The sequence below is a fragment of the Chroicocephalus ridibundus genome, chromosome 8 (assembly GCF_963924245.1).
Source record: "Chroicocephalus ridibundus chromosome 8, bChrRid1.1, whole genome shotgun sequence".
NCBI classification, from domain to species: domain Eukaryota; kingdom Metazoa; phylum Chordata; class Aves; order Charadriiformes; family Laridae; genus Chroicocephalus; species Chroicocephalus ridibundus.
In genome coordinates this window covers 40677145-40694139 of record NC_086291.1, presented here as the reverse complement: position 1 = coordinate 40694139, position 16995 = coordinate 40677145, and the positions used below count along the sequence as shown (strand labels likewise).

General features: G+C 42.2%; 1 protein-coding gene across 1 annotated transcript in view; it reads left to right on the top strand.

Moving 5' to 3' along the window:
- Nucleotides 1-44: 44 nt before the first annotated feature.
- DNAAF8 (dynein axonemal assembly factor 8) overlaps nucleotides 45-16995 on the top strand; it is a 96402-nt gene continuing 79451 nt past the window's right edge. The window contains exons 1-10 of the mRNA XM_063343609.1: nucleotides 45-131; nucleotides 1856-2015; nucleotides 4786-4899; nucleotides 5670-6164; nucleotides 9404-9500; nucleotides 9904-10045; nucleotides 10994-11140; nucleotides 11966-12031; nucleotides 14293-14661; nucleotides 16555-16714. Of these exons, the coding sequence (XP_063199679.1) occupies nucleotides 1869-2015; nucleotides 4786-4899; nucleotides 5670-6164; nucleotides 9404-9500; nucleotides 9904-10045; nucleotides 10994-11140; nucleotides 11966-12031; nucleotides 14293-14661; nucleotides 16555-16714 (1737 nt within the window). The 5' untranslated portion in view covers nucleotides 45-131; nucleotides 1856-1868. The remainder of the gene's footprint in view (nucleotides 132-1855; nucleotides 2016-4785; nucleotides 4900-5669; nucleotides 6165-9403; nucleotides 9501-9903; nucleotides 10046-10993; nucleotides 11141-11965; nucleotides 12032-14292; nucleotides 14662-16554; nucleotides 16715-16995) is intronic.

Sequence of the window (16995 nt, the reverse complement as noted above, 5' to 3'; positions counted from 1 at the left end):
GGGGCGGACCCGAGCCGGTGACTGAGGTACCGGAGGTGGGAGTGGAAATGAAGAGTCGGTTCGCTTTATCCCGCTGCCGAGATGCCAGGCCGGGGCTGAGTGGGACCGAGGGGGGGCTCGGAGGCGCCTGGGTGGGTGCTGTGAGCGAGGGAAAGGCAACGGAGGGGACGGGGGGGGGGTCCGGCGGCAGTGAGCGGCGGCGGCAGGCCGCGTTGCTATGGCGACGGAGGGGCCGCAGGCGCAACGGCGCATGCGCGGCTCCGGCCGCCATTTTGGTGGCTCTCGGGGAGTTCCCTGAGCGGGTTCCTTCAGGGTGTCCTTCTCGGACTGAGGGTCCTGAAACATGTCGGTGTGGTATGACAAAAGGGCTGAGGGCAGGGGGTGCCTCATCCCCTGGTCTACAGCAGGGCTTCCTGCCCGCGGACATCGCTCCGAAGCAAAGGGTTTGTTTCCTGCCGTTGCCTTCGTCTTTGTGGCGTCTCCCTCGTTGCTGTCATGCCCAGACGGCGAGGCTCCCGAGATGAGTGTGACAGGAAACGTCAGTTCTAGTGACATGGCGAATCTTGGGATTTCACGTCTCAACTGGCCCGAGCTCTCCAGAAAGCGACTATTGTGTTACAGCTGTCTTAACAAGTCAGCGCTTCGCTTTAAACAGAGTACTGCTTGCTCCCAGAGAAGATGCTGTATTAGATGACTGATAAAGTCATACCCAGGATAACATCCTTAACCTTGGGAGACTTGCCTTCTCTCACGCTAGCAGAGGGAACCACAATAGGCAGTTTGTTTTTATCCTCATGGGACGCCTTTTGCCCTGAGCAACCGCATTTTACTGACAGAGCATAGTACTTCAGCCTTGGGGATTTCCTTCCATTTTACCTAAATCAGATTCAGGGGTTGTCTCGTGTGAACAAAGGAGCCACTGTTATGGAAGGCATATGAAGTACTTGCAAAGGCATTTTTCGAGTCGTAAGCTCCCAGGGCATGAGCTGAGTTTCACTTTATGTTCAGAGGAGTGTTACTGGTCGATGCCAATGCAAACAATAGTGACAGTGTAATCATATGAACAGTTATTTCAGTACTGAACAACATACAGTCACAAACCTCTTAACCTTTCTTGATGAACAGAAATGACTTACTCCCACATTTGATTCCCCAGGAAACCATGCAATTGTAGCATAAAATTTAAAAAGCAAAGGTTTGCCGTGAGGATTAATTATCTGACTTGTTAGTACAGCGATAGTCCCTACTGTGTTGTCTTGACTCCTCATGTACATCAAGGAAAACATGAGGAAAGAGTCTGCTTTATAAACACTTTGAGAGGTCAGAATCAAAGAGCACGCCTACTTTCAACTATTTTTACACAAATCCAGTGACAAAAAGCAAACATAAATCATTTTATCTATCATTTGAGCAGTGAGGAGGGGAACGTGAGACAAATAGGAAAGAGGAGAAAAGACCAGCTGAGAGCAGAGGTGTCAGCATTGCCTTCACTGTGTACCTTCCCTCTCCCTGCAGGCAGCGTGAACGTGCTTTTCTGAGAACACAGTTACAAATCAGTCTGTCTCAGAATCCCCAAAATGCCTTTTAAATGAGGGGCTAAACTGCCCCTCGCGTGGCCCCAATTATGGGTCTATATGGTGAGCAGGGCAGAAGGCTCTCAGCCCTGTGAGCTCAGGTGGGAAGGAACGACTCCAAAAATGCAGATTTTATCCTTCACTGCTGACAGTGAAAACCCTGGGAGTGCTGAGAATTATGCTGACCCTGAATGCATATGCTTTGTTCTTGCTTTGTACTGATGTTATCCCTTGTGTTCTTTCATGAGGTGTACTTAAGCACATCTTTCATTTGATTGAAGGGAAGCTGTTCAAATGGCGTCCAAAGGGCAAAGTGAGGATACAGAGCATCCACCTAAGCCTCCTGCAGCTCCTGTTCAGAGTAACAGAACATTTCAATGGGGAGCCATACTCGCTGCAGTGAAAGATCAGCTGCCGTCTCTGGACTCTGACACCTCCACAGTAAGCACTGGAACCTCCATTTCTGCCTCACTGTCTTTTAGAAAAATCTCTCAAAAGCAAGAGAAGGTCACCTTCGCCAGGCATTTCTGAGTAGCTAGTATGGTATTCTTGATGGGCTACTTATTCTGACTGTTGTAACACTGTGCATTAATCCACAGCCTTCTGGATTATCTCTAGTTGTCAAAGAGTAATTGCCATCTCCTCCTGCTGTATTCTTTGGAACCTGAAAATGGGACTGATTTTTCCAGGCTATAAGTATTCCTAGGTTGGGAAGAGGAGGGTGGTGGGCATCTTGTGGAATGAACCCTCATTTGTTCTTAGTTTGTTGAGTTAAAAATATAGTATGAAAGAAGCATACTGCTGATTTACAATTAAATTATAAGGTTTTATCCTTGAGGGTATTATGCTATTTGTTCCAATAATGTACTTGCCAGACAGTAGGCCTGTCAATATGTTTTTCTGTGTATGAGGATCACTCATATTCCTGAAGACTTTGTGATCCACTCAAAAAAAGCATTTGGCAGATATTTCAATCCTGGATTCTGCTTTTTTCCCTGCCTGTAATTCTCTGCACACCATGTTGCCTTTTTGTGCTTCAATTCTACCTGCAAAGAAGCATAATGCCACTAATTTTTTAATATAAAGCATAAGGTTGATAGGTGTTGCGCAGTATTCTTCACCGTTACAGGTTTTTTACTTGCTGGGTCTTAGTGTCTGGGACAGGCTGCCTCTTGGCTGCTGAAGATGTCTGTTAACAGGACAGCAACAATCTGGTGGAAATAATAAAAGTGCCTGCTTCTCTAGTCCAAGATGCTAGCTCTGGCATTGCCTTTTCCAATGTCATAATGTGTCTCAATACTTGATTATTAGTGGCTTTTTGTCCAAATCGGAGTATTTTTTTAAATTTTCAAACACGTATGCACTTGAAAAAGTATTTTTGAACACTTAAAGGATATATTTTATTCTAACTTAGTGTGTCCCTTAATGATACAGAGGGAGTCTTGTGAGCAGTGGAGGAGCCAGAAATGCCTCCGTGGGGTATTTATTACTTATTATTAATCAATCATCAAAAACAGTGTGATCTAATGGGTAAGTGTTGATACAGATTCCATGACTTGTTTTCTGCACCTGGCTCTATCACTAACGCGTTGGACAAGTTATATTGCCTCCCTGTTTCTCAGTTCCCCTTTACCTACATTCTGGTTTAGATACTAAAACAGCCATTGCATTTTAATATGTGTCTATAAAGTATAGATTAAGGCCCAACACTCAGAAGTTATTTTTAGGCATTCTTGGTGTATAAGTGTACAATAAGGTTAAGACAGAGAGATAGCTTTCTACTTTGGTGCCAAATACCATTCTATAACTAAGCCACATTGAACATTTTTTTTACTTATTAACAATGTCCAAATTCTCCGTTTCTATTACATGTGGAAGAAATTTCCTGCTGAAGGAACTGAGGCAATCTGTTTGGCACTTACACGCTACTCTTAATTTGCATTCAAAAGATCTGGCTGTATAATCCTTCTCCTGCTTAATATGAAACAGTAGCCTGCTGAGCCTGCACTTTCAGTGCTGCACCTTTGTCCCGGCAGATTCCACTTGCGTGAAGATACATTTATTCGTCCAAGATGTGTAACCTCAACGGGCCATGCTCCCGCATTTGAAAAGGGCACTGACAAATGTGCTTTATGCCCTGAAGTACTTTCATTACCCTGATATGCAATTTATTAAGAGGAAAGAAGTTCTGCTGCAGTTTGCTTCGTGTTTGGAGAAATTAATTATACCAGACAGAGAGAATTCTCCAAAGTGTGAGTTACTGAAAATGTACACTTGCAAAACAAAGGGCCAAGCAGGAAATCTGGGTCCCGACTGGTGAGGAGGTGCTTAATCTCACTTTGCTGTCTATGCATAAGGATTCATCTCAAATGCACATCTGTCTTACATTTAGAAAAGAGATTTTCAAAGCTATTTAAACTCTGTCCAACCAAATGTAGACACTGCTTTGAATTCTGAATGGTGAATGGCAGGGTCCTGATTGCAATAATAAGCCTTCATGGCCATAATCAGCCTCACATGGGGTTCCCACCCACATGCCCAGCAGCTGTATTTAAGCTCAGCTCTGGGCCTTCAGTCTGTGTCTGAGCTGTGTTGGGGAAGGGCTGCTTTTCTAGCTATGGTCTTGCTTGATCCAGACTTTCACCTGTGAAGTGACTTTCAGGATTGGTCACTGACTATCACCATTACAATATTGTCTTATGATCTGGGTTCTTGACTCAACATGGTCACTGTCTCTGGTCTGTTCTGGTTACTCCTCTGGGCATTGTGGGGCTGGGCTTTGACTAGTGAGGCCCTTGCCCTTCCAGTTATGGGCTTCCCCTCCCAGCTTCCCTTCCCTTATGGAGCAGCTGTGCTCTTACCACTCTGTGATGGTGAATGAAGTAGTACAAAGAATCACTTGGGAGTTAGAGAACTTGCTTACTTTTGTCATTGCTTTGTTCAGAGGGATGTTAGTCATCAACCTCCATGGTAATTCAATGTTTTATGTGTTTTTTTACAATTGTAGCTTGCTGGAATGCTGGGCTGCTGTAAGACAGCCTGGGTTGTTGAGTGTTGGGCTATCAGACCATCTAGTGAAGATGCAACTGCAGAGGAAATTCTTGTCTCTGAGCTTCGTTCAAGTGGTGACAACATAGGATTTGTCACTGTAAAACCGATATTTAGGTGACCTTTACAGTCACTCATTTAATTTCTCTTTTTTTGTTTGTAGTCTGATTGTGAGAGTGATGGGGAGCCTTTCATCTTCCAGCGGGAACAATCAAACTTAATTCCTGACCTGTCTGAAGAACTGATGGAGTTTTCCCTGGAAGACTCAAACACGCAGGTTGTTGACTGTTGTGTGCGGGCTGTACTACTGTAACCTCACTCTTCTGGTTGTCTCCAGTGTGGGTAGCTGCTATTGTTTGATCTATTTGACTGAATTGTGTGATAGAAGAGCATAGTCTGGAGTACTTTCTCCCACTAGAGACTAGATCTTTCTTTCTCTCGATTTTAAACTTTTTTTTTGTCTCATCTTGCAGTGTTTATTATTGTCCTCTTACTGATTTTTTTTTTCCTGTTCGCCAATAGTAACACTGTGCAATGATTCCTAAATTTTTCAGGGTCTGAAATAATTTCAGCCACTATTTTGTGGTTCTAGAAAATGTATAATTAGTTGGGGCACTGTAGTAAGGAGGAGGAGGAGTATGAAGTTTATCCCTTGAACAGCTTTTCTGGGATAAAATGATTACCTTGCTTCTGCAGTGATGCCGTCATAGGAAGCTGGAAGAGGAGCTAGCTGACCCTGCTGTTCCATCATGGAAAGACTAACATTGTGCTGCTTTTTCTTAGTTGTTTATCCTGGTGTAAGATACGTCATATGATGAGCGCATGTGAGGAAAATCAATTTCAAGGGTATTTAGTACTTCCTGAAGTTTTAGTTTCTTGAAAGCAAACAGTCTTACTGTTTTCCATGATGGATATGGTGTGTGCTGTTACCAGATGGTGTCTGAGTCCGAGCTGCCATCTGCCAATCACTTAGTTTTCATTTACTGTCAACTTCTAAAGCTTAGGGAGATGTGACTTTCTGCATGTCTGTATTTTCTCTACCTGTAGCAAACCCAGGAAACAGAAAGATACCCATGGGAGATCTGGAAAGGAGATGTGGAAAGTTCTGGCTTTCAGAAGAAAACAGATGGTGCCCAAGTAATTGCGAAAGAGGATGTACAAATGATTAAAGATGAGACTTCCAATTTTGCCAGCCATCTTGAAGAAATTCCAAGCCAAAAGGGAGCTGTTCTTGAAGAGTCTCTTGCAGATGACACAGATCACCTTGAAGAGGAAGCACTGGGTAGGGGACAGGCTGGGGAAAGAGGGAACTCTTGGCTTAATACAGTATTGTCTGTGGAAGAGTTGTACAGTCAAAAAGAGAGAAGAAAGCTGATAGAGACAAAGGTACTCTCCAAACTAATTCTGGAGCTGTCACCAGGCCACCGAGAGCTAGATGTCAAGCCTCCCTCACATGGAATTAACAACAATCTAGAAAGAATTGCTAAGGAAGAAACCACCTCAGCTAGCCATCTTCAAGAACTAACCCATTTTTCATTGCAGGTAAGTGGCCCAAACAAAAAGTTCTGGGGAGTGCTGCTTGTGGGGTAGAGGGCACGTGCATTGCTTGCAGAATCCTACTGAAATAAAGAACTGAAATGCCAAATTCTGCACGTACCACGGTGTTCTTTGTTGCTTTCGTCGTTGTCCTGAATTTGGGTAGCAAAAGCCATGGGTCAGCAGCGTGGCTGATGGGCTTGTTCAGGAAAGCCAACCACAACATCTGCCCCTGGCAAGGCAGGGATCTCTTCTGTTCCCAGGAAGACTTTGCATTAAAAGAGCAAGCTTTCCGGCCTTCCAGCCTCTTGTCTTTTCTGTAGCACTGTGGTAACGCTGGAGCTGAGAGGAGAAAGCGGTTAGGGTTGTTCCGGGAATCTTGTATCTCTTCCACCTAAGGCAGGTGCTTAGGTCTGTGGGATGACCCGCTCGTGTGTGCTTGACTGGTACGTGGAGAGGCTGTTCTCTTCAGTACTATAGTTATAATCTCTACTTCCTGTACTGATTTTTAAGGTCCTTAAGACTTAATCAGCGCAGAACATGAATCTGGTATTGCTGTTGAAAACTCTCTATAGAATCAGAGTGCAGATGTTTCCTATCCCCTTTTATCTACACTCACAAAAATAAACTTTTTGGTGTTAGGGCAGTTCTAGCATAAGCAAAGTATGCAGATACTTGTCTAGCTTTTTTATGTGGGGTTTTTTTTGTTTTTTAAATTGTGCTGCATCATTTAATTGTGCCATAATTGCAAAGTATCTTTTTCAAGTGCTTCTAGGTTTAATTCCCATCTCACCTCGTGTAAGTCAGTTGCTGTATTAACTCGGGAGGCGTGATTTTCTGCCCTGAACCTGTTTGATATCACTGACTTCAACAAACTGAAGTCTGATGCTTTTGGGTGAGTCCTGAGACCAGGCTCAGTGTATCTTCGCTTTCATAAAGTGAAGACAAAGCTGTATCCTCTTTGTGCATGGTGTACGTGTTTAGATTTGAAAGCTGCTTGTTACTTCCCTGCTTAGCAAGGTGCCTCCGTTTGTCAAGTAAAGTTGTTAAAACTAATATACCGTTTCTTCTTGATTCTAGTCATATCAGTTCATTTGAAAATGATTTTTTCTTAAAGTATACTTAGGTCCTTCTCTGTGTTAAAAACAGAATTGTGGAAATCTTAATTTCTTTTTCTTCTGGACCCTGCATAGTACCTTACAATAGTACTGTTCCTGTTAAGGTTTAGGAGAGTAAAGCCTTAATGCAGCAGGTTAGATGGTACTTTGTGGGTTTTTTTGTTTCTATATTTTTTATTATAATGAGGTTTTTTAAGCACTGTTAGTGAAAAAGAAGCTTAGTACCAAGTGCATCATAATTAAAGCAAATGCATATGTTGTCTTTCCCGTCAGTCTGTTTGATAAAACAGCACCTGTGCTGACCTGTGACATTGGCTCATGATCAGTCATTCTTCACTCTTCCAGACCAATACATCTCAATGACGTTGTTGAACCAGTATTAGCTTTGTGTTGGTGTGAGAGACTTCAGCTTGTAGCTCTCATCAGGCTTTTACCTTTCATCAGCTGCAGCGTGTAATATTAGAATAGATTTAGTCATGGTTCAGGTATGTGTGAAGATTTATTGCTGAGGAAAGAGTGAGAATCTTCTCTTAAATGGGAGGGGCAGATGACAGAGGTTTTTACAAGGTGACATCTTTTTGTTTTAGAGGCTGCTTCTGCTTTTCTAAAGCCCTTGAGTGGTCATCTGAAATGCATGTTAGTTGTAGTTGTGACATAATTGTTATAATTGACAGCCACTTTCCTTTTAAAAAAAATAACAAGTACTTCTAAGTTTTGGTGATAATATTTCAGATGGTGTTCCTGCCTGTGGCAGGGGGTTAGAACTAGATGATCTTTAAGGTCCCTTCCAATCCAAACCATTCTGCGATTCTGTGATGGATGGGGATCTCTTAATTAAAACTTTCATTTCAAATAATATTCAGAGGGGAAAGTAATCGGTGTTTTAAATGCACATGAACTTTTGTCATTGTAGACTGGTTCTCATACCTAAGTTAGCAGTGTGCAGTGTGAGCATACCCTCAGACGGTGTTTGTGGGATCCATAGCAAGGAAATTCATGATCTTGTCTTCAGTGTGGGATAAGCAGCTGTGAGATCACAGCTGATGCTGACTGTACCTTGAGGAATGGGAATTTGCCCTGGTTGGGAGTTGGAGGGGGAGGAAGAGTCTGCGGGCCTCATCTCAAAGAACTGGAAAGCCAAAAGTCCTTCTCATGTTAGTGGCAGTGAGAAGTTCTCAGCACTTTTCATGATCAGAATATGTACGCTTGGTCTTGTATCAGGCCATCTTTTAACCTGTTCGAGTATCTCCAGTGGTTTTCTGTAGCCTATAGTTCACGATTCTCAGAGAAAAAGCTTCAGCAGAGGTGGGTGAAGCAGCTGCATAGATGCACTCTCCAAAGAGATCTGGTAAACGTGTTCCTTTCACTGCAGCATGTCCTTGTGGAATTGCTTAAAGTAAGCTGGCACTGTACTTAGGGGCATCATCTTTTGGAGATGGTGAAAGGGTGAGGAAAGGTACTTGGAGGGATGGACAGAGGGAAATAAAACATGTGGGCATCTGGTACTGTTAGTTGGGTTTAGGGGATGAGGGGAGTACTTGCTGTTGGAAAGAGTCCACTATGTGAATCCATGTGGAGGACATAACGTGAGTTATTTCCCAGCTTACGGTGAGACAGGTCAGGTGGATATTTAGGGTGGACTTATGTTTCTCCTTTTAAGGAGCTGTCAGTTCAGTCCATTCTAGAAATATATTCTAGACTTTGCAGTTTTAAGCGGGGAAGGAGAAGGTATTCCACCTTTGTTATATTTGAATGAACATTGGTTAATCCTTCACTGGTTTCTTTTAGTAATTATACTGCACTTGCCCATGCTAGATGTGCAGAGCCTTGGCCATGACATGAGGCAAGACATGTTCAAACAGTAAATATCCTTTTGTTAGTCGTGCCAATTGTTGAGGCTCATGCTGAAGCAACTGTGTCCTAAGTGACACACTGCTTCATCTACTGGCAAGTGACAGTGACATAGTACTGGAGGTAAGGTGAACTTCAATGCCATGTATGTATTTATATATGGCAGAAAAACCTGATGGAGTTACTACAGAAAATGTGAGTCAAAGGAACTTTTTTTTTTTGGTAGCGGTCTCTTGGGAGTGAACTTTCCATCACTTTTTCACTGTCTTCTTTCAGGATAGCGAGAAACAGGATCTAGACAAGATTCTTGAGGAGCTGGAGCAGCAGCAAGAAAACACTCATGCAGAAGTTGCTTTGTCCTCGGCAGATCATGGTAACATTGCTAAATTAATACCAACTTTGCTGAAAGTGTATAAAAATAAGCAAAATTCAGGTTCCTATGTTTAAGCAATTCCCTGCAGCATCGTCTTGAACGTTGAAATCATAGTGGGTTTTCTAATGCCTCTGTAAAACATTTTTAATTAGCTTCTCTCAAGATCTCATCTGCTTTTGTAGCTTGAAACCAGTGCTTTGTGGTCTGTCATGGCTTAAGAGTGAATCAGACAAAATGGATAAAGGTTTGAAGTGAGTTAGAGCCAGATGACAATAGTGTCTTTATCCTTCCCCTTCTGACAGGCTGTAGAGAAAGGAACAATGTGAAAATGGGGGAAGGGTATATTGGGTGATCCCATGGCAGAAGACCACAACTGATGATTCTTTTTGTTGCTTTTCCATAGAGACCTTCAGGAGTAGGTCTGAAAATCAGCTCATGGAAAAGCTAGAAGAGCTGTGTGCCAGGCAGTCCCGGACAGTGTCTCCACACTGCAGGCGGCCCCCAGCCAAGCTCTCTTCCTTTCAAGAACAGCAAGAGAATAAGAAGTAGGTCCTTTTCTGTCATATGCACTAGGTAATCATGACTGCCAGTAGGGCTGCCTGGAAACTTGTGCTTTTCTCTGGAGCCTCTGCAGAAAGCTGATACTGTAGTTGGAATATGCTACAAGGATGTTAAAGGGAAGAATAATTAAGACTCAGTCATTCATGTACGTTTGACGATAAACAGTCAGTATCCTGCCACCTTAACATTTTCCATCGACCACCCCCTTTGTCTAGACTTTACCAGAAAGGGAAAGGCAGGAAAATAACGCTAGGCAAATTATCATGGCCTCATTTTTTGTCATCTAGGGTACCAGTTTCTCTTACTGGTACCTCAATTTAGCTAAAGCATACAGAATGATTTTTTGGTAGGTGTCAGTGGAGATGTCAGTGCATCTTGGAGGGTTCTGTGTGAAGGAAGTGGATTTCCTGGCTGTTCGGAGGGAACAATATCAATGGTGGCGGCACAGAGGAAACAATAGTGAAACAAGCCTGTAGAGGGGAAGCTGAAAAGTATCCTCATTGCCAGAGCAGGGAGAGCTGCAAAGATGATTTGCACATTGTATGCTCTGAAGATTAAAATAGAATTGCCAAAGGAGGCAGAAAGGAAAAAGGGACTTGTTTTTACTGATTGACACTGGGCTCTTAAAACTTGTAAACTCTTTGGTACCAAAACTACCTGCTTTTGTTCTACAGAACGATTTGACGTTGTCAGTTTTTGAGAACTAAATATCCCTCCTCATGCTGCCTGTGATTTGTATTCCTCGGGGGAAGCTGAATCTTTGAGTTCAGCTTTGAAAGGTGGTGGATAGCAGGCAGAAGCAGAGTTTGAATCTGTACAGTAGCCAAGCACGGCTCCTTTCACAATTCAATTTTGATCATAATCCATGCCCTGCAGGACTTCTTGTCTGGATAACGCGGAGGGTATGCTGAAACAGTGTTTTCTATACTTAGGGATGTTGCCTTGCTATCATCTTCACGAAGTTCTCTAAGGACGGCCATGATGAGATTACAGTGCCTGCCAGAGCCTGTAACCACGTACATAGATTTAAGAGATGCTGAACCACAGAAGTCAGTAACATCTCCTGGTGAGAAACAAAGGTAAATTCTGCCTTTATTGTTAGTGAGAAATAAGTAACAAAAAAGTAGGAAACCGAAGCCTTCTCTCTATGTCTCGTACTTGTGAAATATAACTTTAAAAGTGTTCTCTTCTTCCACACCTCCGTGACCTTGGTAGGAAGACATAGCCCCTGTTGGAGCACAGACGTATTCTCAGGAGAAAATAACTTGTCTCGGAAAAAGCAAATGTGTGGGGATGCAGGCAGCACAGAAGGGACATGCAAATCATCCAGGGAAATAACATTTAGAAAGTTTCCATCTATAAAGGAGTGGGCAGTGAGTGACTGCAAAGCAAAGCTTGCAGCTGGCTGAGTTGGGCTAGCGTTCTGACAGCACCGTGTACGAAATGGACATCCTTGACTATGTTCCTGGCAAGCAACTGTAGGAGCTGATTTCTGTCTCCTGTGTGATAAGAGGGCCTTATGCAGTCAGCTATGGGAGGCCAAATTTTTCTAAATCTGCAACAGATTCTGGCAGATGTGTCCTTCCACTAGAGCTAATGGTGTCTGTGGTAGCTGTTTGTTCCCTTCTCAGGATGCATGTTTGCCGCGGCGAGGGGTAGATGAAAACAGTCACCAGAAGAAACCTTGTAATTAATAAACAGCTAATAGTTAATAAACAGCTAACGCATTTTGATGTAGTTCTTGAATATTTTTTTCTAGAGTAATAGCGTGAAGAACTATCCATAACGCCTGGAAGTATCTCTCCGTTTTTCATAATGGTTCTAAATTTGCATCCTAGAAATGATGAAAAGCCCAACGCCCAGTTCAAACAGAGTTAACTAATATGCTCTGATTTGTTTCATAGTGCAAATGACAGCTCCACTGAAGAAGAAGAGACTACAACAATTAAGGACCAAGCAGAAAGGAGAATGTAAGAGTCTTTACGAGGATCCTAGTTCAAACAATATGATGTTCATTTTTTTCTGAACCTAAAGTAATTGCCCTAACAGTGATTAGAGTGAGAGCTTGTGTACTGAAATATCTCGCCATTCCTGGTCTCACAGCAAAAAAGCCCAATAATGAAAGTTCTTCAATCTGTCCCCAGGAGATCACTGTTTTCTGTTGCAAGGTAAAGACACCGAAGCTAGAAAATAGTTGTTGATCCTTGAGACGGTATAGCACCTTGCTCCCTCTGCAGCTGCATGGGAACAGCTCAAAAGACAAATAGAGTAGACCTGGGTGACTGGGAAACCAGACTCTTTCTCCAGACATGTTGGAGTGACAGGAGAACTGGTTTTAAATGACTCAGAACCAAACTTTGAAAATGTTGTAGGGAGTTGACTCAGACAAACCTTTATTTTTAGAAATAATAGAATAGGCTAGAACGGATGTTGATTTAAAGAGAATATCGAATACCTTGTGTGGGCGGGGGTGGTCTCAATTCTCCTTAACTGGGGGGAGAGGAAGGGGCGAAAGGGGAGAGAGTGTGACGGATGGAATCCTAAACTGTAAATTCTTCAATATGCACAGATGCCAGCCTTTTCCTGTTGCTAAACTCAGGGCTTGATTCATGCCCATAGGTTGTAAGACATTTGTTTCATATGAAGCAGATAGGCCAAGCTTTAAACATCTTGCTGCATTTATGCTCTGGATTACATTTAGAAGTCTGATGCACGTAAATTCACGTTACAGCAGTGCAGAGGACAAGCAGAACATTTATATTGTTGCCCTAACCGATTACTCTTCTGTTTTTTTTCAATAGTTTGAAAGAATAAATGTTTCGGCAAGGAACAGAGCCTTAACACTCAATATAATTTAGAATATCTAATACAAAGCCAGCATAAAGCAGGGATGAAATGATGCCTGGGGAACTCTCACTGGCATTGATGCAAATGCAGAAGTCGCATCAGTGTAAATCTTGAGTGATGGAGAGTAGAGTTTAACTGATTGGATTTTGATTCATTTTAGGTTGCTAAAGAACATACACAAATGAAAAGCCTGGCAAATGTTATTCAGTTCTGTTTCTAAATAAGAAAGCCTTCTGGTCTCAGCAGGGCAAGATTCTGATCTCATTCACAAAGGGTCAATGCCAGTTTCATTCTTATCTGTATGGAATTATTACAGGGCTACGTATTATGTAGTATAATAAACCTACATATTAGGGCCTTGGGAGGGATAGTTGCCTTGATCTCCAGGCTCTTAGCCTAAAAAATATACTGTTGGATTATCCCTGGAGCGGTCAGGTAGTCAGTGCCACCTCTAGCACTATACCATGAGCCTGCTCTCCAATACACAGTGCTCTCCTAAAATTCCCACCACTTAGGTCTACTCCTTAGTAGTCCAGCCATCAATGTTAAATGCTGATATGATGGTGCTGGATATGACAGCAGGAGATGTGAAATCCTTAGGGAAAAAGAATAGTCTTCATCTGCTTTTTCTTTGTTCTGAGAAGAATGAGTTTAGCTTAGATAAGTATGGCAGTATGATGCTGTGTACTCATATACACCACCTACCAACATCATCAATATCCAACTCAAACTACCTGTTACTCAGTCCATGTACTTTTCAGCTACCACTAAAATAAGGTATATTATTTGCTCATAATCATCAGATGAGCTACACACTGATGTCAGTCTCTTCTGTAGCAGATGACTTGGGAAACTCATTGAACATAACTTGAAGACAAAATAACCATATCTGCCCATTATGTCATGATAGGACGTCTCACAATATTATCACAGCATTGTGGTTGCTAACAGTTCAGCAGTCTCATTAACTTGAAGGAGACACAGATGAAATGAAGCCAAACACTCAAAAATCCTAAGAATTGTTAGAAGAACTTGTCTGTATGTAGTTGAATCCCAATCCCTGTATCCAAAGGGCACAAAAATCTGTAGACTCTTAATTTCCATGCCAACATTACACTTGTTCAGGGCTGATCTAGTAGGTGCATGTTTGTACCTCAAATCCAGAGGAGGTAAGTAAATTGCCTGTAAGATTGGTTTCATGTTCTGTCACTGTAGTGTTTTATGTGCTGCTTGTGTGCTGGTGCTGCTCTTATCAATAACTGTTATTTGTGTAGATGCCCAGTCCTAGTTCTGAGCTGTCACTCATATGAGAAACTCCTCAGAGTTTGAGTTTATTCATATAATGCTCTATCTTGACTAAATCAGTTTTTTATTTTCTTTGTAGGAGGAATTGCTCAGGGAAAAGCCTGCTACTGCAACAACTCCGTACAGCCCGAAAAGAAGCCTCAGAGCTTCTTCGTAAAACGTCTACCCCAGATGAAAAACTTGAAGGCATAAAACAGGATCCAGAAAGTCCAGAAGAAAGAGGTTTCTCTAAAAGAAGTCAAAAGCAATATTTTGAAATGAAGCAAGAGACAAAGAAGGTGATTCCCAGGAAACTGATGAGGTTGAAACCAGAGAAAAGAAACAGCACCTTGTCAAACCATGGGGACAATGGAGCTAACATAGAAAAAGAAAACAAAGTGGAAGCTGAGAAGGTTCAAAATTCAGGAAATGCTCGAGAGTCTTCTCTAACTGCAACAGAATGGCCAAGGTATCTCCAGAAAAGTCATCAGTGGTTTTCGTTGTGGTTTATCTAATTGTCTAAGATTAAAGAACATTACTTATCCAGTCTGTAAGTTGGAGCAAAAGGGTGTCTGGTTTTGTTACCTAGAAAGACAGCCAATCCTAGCAGCTATTGCTTAAAGGTTTAGAGTCAGCCAGACCTCGTAGGTCAGTGAACTGGCCTGGGATTAGACATGCTGTAGCACTGCTGACATAGTAAATTTACCCATTTTCTTTAGTTTCTATTCTGTGTAAGTGGAGGGTAACGTGGTATTGATCTCCTTTATGAAGAACAGTACTGAGATTTACTAAGCATAGCATCATAGAAGATAGGTCTGGAAGGGTCTGTCTCCTTATATCAATATAGTGAGGTAAAATCTAATCCTGTCCTGGCATGTCTTTATATAACTTGGTCTTGAACTCCTCAATGGTGAGGATCCCTTGACTGCTCAGGTAGTACATCTTGTTGCTTAATTATCCTTATAATTGTAAAGCTTTTCCTTAAGTCTAATTTAAATTATCCTATCTCCACCTTAAGCTTATTTTTTGTCATGTTCCCAGGAGGTATGGAAAATGGTTTATTCTGTTTCTCAGCATAAAAAGCCTTTTACAAACTGGAAGATGATCACGTCTCCCCTTGTAACCTTTTTTTCCCAAACAAAGCAATTTGAACTCTGACATCAAGAAAAGTGTGAGTTTAAAGGGACAAAGGAATGGGTTATACCACAGGAATATTTTGAAAAGCTTTTTTAAAAAAACCCACAGGATAAATAAGAATGGTATCAATTGAGGAAATAGCAGAGTTATTTTGGCCTCTGCTTCCTTGGGCTTTGTTTAATGTAGTGTATTCTGCATAAGTTCTAATTTTAAAGTGAAATCAGGTGGTTGCCTTATGCACCTGCCCAGCTATTTGAGAGTGTTCCATTATACTGACTTTTCAAAGGTTATATTCTGCCTGCTATTTTCAGAGTGAAATTTAACATTTTGACTTTGACATATGAGCCCTTGAAAGAATTAGAATCTGCCTGCTCTAGAGACTATTACTTTTTCAGTGTTAAACAGTTGCCTACCCTGCCACTTAGACACTTCAGCTCCTGTGTACTTGGTTTAAATGGCAGATGGTTGGTTGCAGGTTTTTTTTCCTCTGTGGGATTCCTGACATTAAAGCTCGTTGCTTCCATCAGTTCTATAAAACTCCACTTTATCTACCTGCTAGCCTGCCACAGAGATGGCAGACCGTGGCTTGGCAAGAATCTGGGTTGTTTATTGTTGCTGAGTAATAGCTCACAATGATTTCAACGAATTTAAGGTTTCTTTGTTGCTATTCTGATTGTGGTTGGGGCACCTGGGGCTTGAAGAGTTCAGAAGAAATTGAACTTAGTATTTGCCATGGAAATGGTAGATGAAATCTTTCTGCAGACATCAAAATACAGAAAGATGGAAGGCCTTGGTTCAGGGGAAACTTGTCACTGTTTCATAGCGGATAGGAAAGGAAACGAGTTAGGAAAATGAGAATTTTGGTGTGGAGATGGGGAGTGAAACATCACAAACACACCTCTGCTTAATGGAGTTCCGGTCTCCAAATAGATGTCACCGCTTATCTTGGAGGTTTGAGGTCTGCTCCTTTTCTTTGGCTTGTTTCTTTTTTTTTTTTTTTTTTGAGAGATGAAATCATCCAATGACAAGTTCTTCTTTTCCTCCCCTTCCCCCTCCTCCACCCCAAACACCATAAGTGCTCTCTAAATCTATTTTAGCCTTTTGTGTCATGATTCACCCTCAAGTGCGTGGTATAAATATAAGAAAGTAATGCAAACAGATGAACAAGGGTGCTTTTTCTCCCAAGTGAAAAGCTTAAGCAAAGCAGAATCTGTATATTTTTCAGGACAGAAGAAAGTAAAAGAGAGTTATCCCAAAAGGAAGAACAGATGAAAGAGAGACAGAAGAGACACAGATTCCAGGAGCAGCTGGAGAGATTGCAGCCTCAGCAGTCAGTTACTGGAAAGCAGCCCATGGCAGAGAAAACCCCCGTTTTGTTCCACATGGTTAGTAGTTCAGTGTAGGACTGTCCTTTCCTGGCCAAATGCAAGTTGGATCCTAGAAGCAAAAAGGAATTTTTCTTGCATTATTTAAAATCTGTTTGTTATGGAGCACCGTTACCTGATGAGATGAGCCCTTCTCACGCTAATAATATTTTTGTCACCTTTCCTGTGTGGGAAGTGTTCCCCTTACAGCTTCCCACCAGGTTTGGCATGTTGGGGTATGGCAGGAGTCCTGGCTTGCTGAAGTCAGTGGGCTCAGTGTCATCTACTTCATGGGAGCCAGA